At 39.0% G+C, this 7,229-nt stretch overlaps 1 protein-coding gene across 1 annotated transcript in view; it reads left to right on the forward strand.

Moving 5' to 3' along the window:
• PTH2R (parathyroid hormone 2 receptor) overlaps positions 1-7,229 on the forward strand; it is an 85,779-nt gene that overhangs the window by 72,163 nt on the left and 6,387 nt on the right. Inside the window, exon 11 of the mRNA XM_011993916.1 lies at positions 6,969-7,107. Coding sequence (XP_011849306.1) covers positions 6,969-7,107 — 139 coding nt within the window. The remainder of the gene's footprint in view (positions 1-6,968; positions 7,108-7,229) is intronic.

Consider the following 7,229-nt stretch of genomic DNA (forward strand, 5'->3'; position numbering starts at 1 on the left):
TCCTTCCTTCCTTCCTTCCTTCCTTCCTTCCTTCCTTCCTTTCTTTTCCTTTCTTTTTCTTTTTGGCAGAGTATCACTCTGTTGCCCAGGCTGGAGTGCAATGGCACAATCTCAGCTCACTGCAACCTCTGCCTCCCGGGTTCAAGCAATTCTCATGCCTCAGCCTCACGAGTAGCTGGAATTACAGGCGTGCGCCATCATATCCAGTTAATTTTTGTATTTTTAGTAGAGATGGGGTTTTGCCATGTTGGCCAGGCTGGTCTCAGACTCCTGACCTCAGGTGATCCACCTGCCTTGGCCTCCCAAAGTGCTGGGGTTACAGGTATGAGCCACCGTGCCCAGCCTTTGGTTACTATTTCAAGTAAAGAACAGATATAAATTGATTTGAAATACCTTTAAGAGATTAAATTTATGAATGTATATTTATTGTGTGATTTATCAGAAAAGCTTATATATTAAGAAAAACATAAGTAACCCCAAGGACTACCCCTTGTGCTTAAATTCTAAGTATATTTTAAAATCTGTTTTTAGTAGGTCGGGATGTTCCCATCAACTGTTTGTGAACTCACAGAAAATATCTTGATGATCTTGGCAGACAATTTTATTTGCATTCTACAAATATGTCATAACTGAAAAGATCAAGTAGATTTGCTGTATTGGTTCTAATCTTTACATCAAATTGTCTCTCACTAAATATGCAAATGTATTGATTGAGAGAGGTCCATTCTTCAGCCTTTCATGAGGAAAAGGACAATCGAGTGTGATCATTATCAAACTATCTTAAGGTTGTGTGCATTTCTCATAATGATCATTTTGGAAATTTTGAATATTAGTGGCATCTATCCAACTGGACATCCAGTAATCAGGTAGATGTGGATTTGGTTTTATAATCTTCAGTTAACTATTTATTTCTGCCTCAGATTGTTATGAAATGCTATCTCAAACATAGAGAGGAAAAACATCGTAGTCAGCATTTTGATCTTCTCTCATGAATCTTCCATAAGTCCTCGTTGATTTAGTCCTCTCCACCATTTAGGTCGTATTTACTGTTGAGTTGCAAAGACTACAGGTATGGCCTGCAGGATTCACAGTATCCTATGCCCATAGGATGCACAGTATTAACAAATCAGCAGCTGCCAGTGCCAGTTATTTTTCGTGTGCTGTCAGTGGTAGTATTATACATTGTGCATGAGTTTACGGTGAAAGGTCTATGCTAAACTAACACAGCTTATCTCTCACGTCACATCCCATCTGTGAAGACACAGGCCAAAGGATAGAATAATAAGAAATGTAAATAACTTTTCACTCTTCTTCATAAAGTGGAAGAGTGTAGTGGTGTTTGGAAGCTACTTACTTCTCTAGTTCTGAACAAAGCTGCTTATTTCTATAGTTCTGAATGACATGAACTAATATTTTTAGTAAAGTGTTGCCCAAGGGACATGAGAAATTTTGGAGGGAACAAAGGGTGACCTCTTTTTAAAAATGGATAGAATAGACAACATTTTGAATTTATTCGTGGAGGATTATTTCCCAGAACAATTGAAGAGAATAATTTATCAAGGATTGAAATAATCAACTACTGAGAATTCAGAATAACTTTGAAATAATCTGGTGCCCAGAAGATTTCAAGTATGAAATTGTTAATTAGAACAGTTTAGACTAATGGAAGTCAGAAAAAGTATTTTTCAGCCAAATACATTTTTTAATGGCTGAGACATATTTAATATCCTTAATTATGTCCAAAGTTAAGCCACAGATAAAAATGTAGTGAAAAGTGACTCTTTTTTTCAGAGAAAAATGTGGGAACCTACTTGACACCAGTTTGAGAATTCAATTCCATATTCTGTTTCTGAGGCCATAGATTTTCAAGTTCAAATAGCATCTCACTTTTTAAATAGGCTTAGGAAAATTAAATCTGTGTCCCTGTCTACAATGACATTCCTACAATGAGGGTTAATTGAGTATTTAAATTTATATCAGCTAATTTTTGTACCTTTACACTTATCTTCCATTCTGTTATTACCTTTGTCTAACAAATGTTCAAATATTCTTGCTAAAATAAAATGATTCAAAATTTCCAAATGGTGGCATCTAAAACAGTTACAAAGCATGTTTCCATGCATACTACTATGAAAAACCAAAAGCACCTTTCAGAGCTGAGATAATCTCTCCAGGTGAATGTGCGCTCACACACAAACAAGACAGACTTCTGAAAAGTACGTAAAATCTCTTAGTTGGCATGCTGGTTTAAAATGGAAAGGAATTAATCAATCAGTTCTTAAAATAATTTTTTATTTTGAGATAATTGTAGATTCACATACAGTTGCAAAAATCATACAGAGAGATCCCATATATCCTTTGACCCATTTCCCTCAATGGTGACATAGTGTATAACTACAGTTTACAACAATATACCTTAAAACAAAATTGTATGAGTAAAATTCAATCATCTATTAGATTTAATAACACAGATAATACATTTTTTTTCCTTTTAAATTACAACTCAATTACTTCATAAAATAAGAAGAGGTTACCAGGCCTGGAAAAACAAGAGATATGAAAAAATGCAAGATTTGGTGAAAAAGAATACTTGGATGTTTCGACTAATTTGACTTCCCATTTAATGTTAGACAAAACTCATATTTAATGTTTATTATTTTTAGAATAAATCCAACCAGTATTTATCATGTAGCATGCTAGTAAAGAGGAGAGGTTTTAAGGCCGCATCCGTCACTTACTTCATCACGTTAAGTGGATACTTTCTCTCTCTGAGCCTCTGTCCTCTCTTGGCAATGGGACAATAATAGCTCCCTCCCATGGTTGTTAGAATAAAATGAGGCAACCAGCATGGGATGTAACAGGAGCATGGTGCTTGATGGCCAGTAGCGTCATTTGCTGAATGCCCTCCTTGAACCCTCAATTTAGGTGGGGATGGGTAGAGACAGAGAGAGTGGGAGTGATAGATATTATGATTAATTTAATTAAATAAAATGAGGAAAGTACCAACAGAGATGCCCATACAAAGTGCTATGTATACAGAAAAGAGGGAAGGATTAATTCAAGGCCACGGGGGATCAATCAAGAAAGGCTTAAGAGCAATAGTAGTTTCTTTTTAAAACTAAATTGATTCTTAAAAGAAAATCAGAGACTTTCTAGAGCTGCTCACCTGGAGAGAAATCACCTAGGGAGAGAGAGCACAGAATTAGGAATCTATTTTCTAAACAGAACACTGAGTCCCAAAACCACCTGACTTCTTTGCATTCCTCTCATGGCTTTGCCCTTGGACACAGAGCACACCATGTTTCCAGCAAGCCAGAAGACCGCTATCAGTTGGTACATCCCTGAATCATCTTATTAGACAGCTGTGCATTTTCAGAGAGCCAGGGTGTAAAAACGTACAATGTGCATGGGTGACCATATGGACGCTGAAAAATATCAGTGCCCAGGATTGCTACATGATTTGAATAGAGAGTAAATGTCCATTTTAAGTGAACAGCCAGACCCATGACCCACGTACACATTTGCCTGGCATATGCAAACTAGCAAAACTCATCAATATTCACAGGGCTATAATTAGTTACATTCCACTGGACAGAATTTGCATTTCTATGGGCAGGAATTATTTGCATCACTGTGGTAGGCATATTTCTATACTGGCCCCCAAGATTCCTGCCCCTGGGTGTATAAGCCTTATAAAATCCCTGCTCCCCCAATATCCTTCGCCTTGAGTGTAGGTAAGACCTATGATGGGGTAGCCTTTCCATTGGTTAGTTTACTTTATATGATAAAGATGTTAGGATAGTCATTCCTGTGATTATGATGTGTTATATAAGATTCCATCCTGTGAGCCTGGAGAGAGATTCTCTGGCTGACTTTGAGGAAGCAATCTGACATGTTGTGAGGGCCTATAGCTAGAACCTGAGAGAAGCCTGCGGGTATTGAATAACTCCTGGTTGACAGCCAACAAATAGCCCTGCAACTGCAAGAATCTGAGATTTTTCTAGCAATGTGAATGAACTTAGAAGTGAACCCTGAGGCCCAGGTAAGAATGCAGCCAACACCTTAATTTCAGCCTTGAGAGACTGTGGGCTAGGGACCCAGGGTATGTGCCTGGACTCCTAGCCTATGGAAACTGAGAGAAAATGAATGAGTACTGGTTTAAACCACTAAATTCATAGTAATTTGTTATACAATAGAAGATGAATATAATTACTACCGGTTTTCTATAAATGAACTTCTATCTCCATGGAGTTGTAAAAGAGCTTAGTCCTAGAAAAAGAGGGAGAAAACCCAGATGGCTGAGCCTGCAGGATACCCACTACATTTTGGTTGCCTAAAGCAACTTTGCCTTAACTCTGCATTGAACCAAACTGTCCCTAATGTTCACATTTGTGATAATTTCACAGTGTGCTCCATTGGTGTCATTTTTGTTTTCACTTAGTTTTGGGCTCCTAGTCATACACAGTAGGAAAAATCAGCAGCTTGATTCTGAGAACAGTCTCTGGGAGGATTTACCCTTTCATCTTAAAGGAGGAAATATAATTTTTGTTTCAGAGTGATGTTCAACAAGACTTTCAAGGTTTTGCAAGTGAGTTAATGCTGTCCCCTTTTATCTGATTAGGTTGAACTAAAAGGCCATGAAGGCACTCAGTGTCCTGCCCAGATAGGCAGTGATGGAAAGAGGGCACTCACCATCAGGATTCAGGAGAACAAGCACATCCCAGGGAGCCCTGACAGTTGAAAGGACTAGTTTGGTCAGAGGAACCTGCTGTTTATCAGGGATCTTGCCTTGGATGGAACAGATTTAAGGTAGAATCTTCATATTGAATAGGCTATAGGTAACTTGAAGTATGAGGTGTGAGGACCAGGAGCAGCATAGGAGAAAGCCCATAGGCTGCAGGGAAGCTCTGAATGTGAGGATGAGTGGGTGGAGCAGATGGTTCAGGCACTAGTGAGAGATAAGACAGACAAAGGACAATGAGGTGGAGCAAATGTGCAACCCCACCTACATCTACACTAGACATTTCAATATGATTTCAATATGATTTTATGGGACACTTTAGCTCCTATTGTCAAGAGGATTATGCTAGGAAAGTGTATGTACATGGAAGACGGTTCCCAGTGGAGCCTGAGAATATTATAGCTCATATGGACTTCTAGGCCCTGTTTCCTCATTTTGGTGACAACTAAATCACAATCACACAGGTAGTTAATATCAAGTCTGGAACCTGAATCAAGATCTCTGCAGCCTTAGTCTAATGTGATCTCTACTCACTCACACAGCTTATTTCCAAGAAGAAAAACAGATAAATAAAGCAGCTGGAGGAAAGACTAGTGAGAAAGGAAGCGGATCAATTGTTTGAGATTATTAGAGTGTAAATAATTCACAGAGAAAGGGAGATATTTGCAATAAGTATGGAAGAAGAAGTCAGATTTGGCAATTTCTTGGATAAAAAGTATAATGTCATCCATCTCAGGAAAACCTCCCAGAAAATAGTATGCTTGAGGGTGCTAGCTATCTATTGCTGCAAAAGGAATGACCACAAACCTGGTGGCTTAAAACAACTCCCTTGCTATTTCCCAGTTTCTGTAGGTCAGGAATCTAGGTATGAATCCCCTGCTTCAGGATCTCTTACCAGGCTGCAACTGATTTTTCAGCTGGGACTGTGGTCTTATCTTAAGGTTGGACTGGGGAAGAATCTACTTCTAAGTTCACGTGATTGTTGGTAAGATTCAGTTACTTGCTGGCTGTTGTCCGGATGCCACCTTTCCTTGCCACATGGGCCTCTCAGTATAGCAGCTCACAACATGGTAGCTTACTTCATCGAACCAAGCAAGAGAGCCAGTCTGCTAGTGAGATGAAAGTTACAGCCTTATGCGATGTAATCTCAGAAGTGGCGTGCTGTCATCTTTGCCATAATCTACTGGTTAGACACAAGTCCCAGGTCTTGCCTACACCTAGAAGGAAAGGATAAAACAGGGGCATAAATAGCAGGCGGGGGATCATGAAGGCCCACTTAGAATAACTATCATATTGGAAAGCCTGGGATTCTTCCAAATACTTAAGAAAATTTATAGAAAGAGGCAGTTAAGGAGAATGATAAAAATATATCAAACGACTTAGTTTGCCAAAAAAATAGACAAAATAGACCTATAGGCACTTTGAGACAGAGTATTTGGCAGAGAATATTCAGAGAAGGCAAGATGAACTGACCACATATGGCTCATAGAAAAATATAAAATGTCTCCCAAAATAAGCATCATCAGAGAAAAATGGTGATACAAATGTAAGAAGAAACAAGGGAGTAATGAATTTTAAAATGAACAAAATAAGCTGAACTACTTCTATGAAAGTAAAGGCAGTTAGTCTGGATGGAAGTAATACTTCTTTACGTCTCCAATATAGAAGTTAAAGGAAACTTAGGACAGAAAAAAGGTATTCTACAACTTTATGTAAATAGTATCCTTTAAGCAAGAAGAGTGGAAATGAGACTGGAGAGATTTATGGGATAGCAATTATAGGGAGTGAGAATAAACTACCTGATTTAGTATGTAAGTGACAGAAAGAGGAGGGAAGGGAAAAAACCAGCAGAAGCAGTGGGATCCAAAGAGATAGGGAAAGGTCAGCCCAAGCCTGGACAACATGGCGAGACCCTGTCTCTAAAAAAAAAAAAAAAAAAAAAAATAGAAGGCATGGTGGCAAGCACCTGTAGTCACAGCTACTTGGGAGGCTGAGGCAGAAGGATTGCTTGAGCTCAGGAGCTTGACGCTGCAGTAAGCTGTGATCACGCCACTGTATGCCAGCCTGGGTGACAGATAGAGTGAAATGTTGTCTCAAGAAAAGACAAAAAGAAAGGGTCAGTCCCACCCCCGTTAGCTCTGCTAAGTTATTTTTTTTCCTCCAGCACGCTGTCTCTACTGAAAGGCACTCTAGTTAATGAATGAAAAGACTTGCTGTTCTCCTTTAGGAAACTGGCCAAATCGACCCTGGTCCTGGTCCTGGTCTTCGGAGTGCATTACATCGTGTTCGTGTGCCTGCCTCACTCCTTCACTGGGCTCGGGTGGGAGATCCGCATGCACTGTGAGCTCTTCTTCAACTCCTTTCAGGTAAAGGATGCTGCCTAGTCATCTGATTCTTGTAATTTTCTTTCTTTCTTTCTTTCTTTCTTTCTTTCTTTCTTTCTTTCTTTCTTTCTTTCTTTCTTTCTTTCTTTCTTTCTTTCTTTCTT

Source organism: Mandrillus leucophaeus, unplaced genomic scaffold (genome assembly GCF_000951045.1).
Source record: "Mandrillus leucophaeus isolate KB7577 unplaced genomic scaffold, Mleu.le_1.0 Scaffold436, whole genome shotgun sequence".
Taxonomy (NCBI): Eukaryota; Metazoa; Chordata; class Mammalia; order Primates; family Cercopithecidae; genus Mandrillus; species Mandrillus leucophaeus.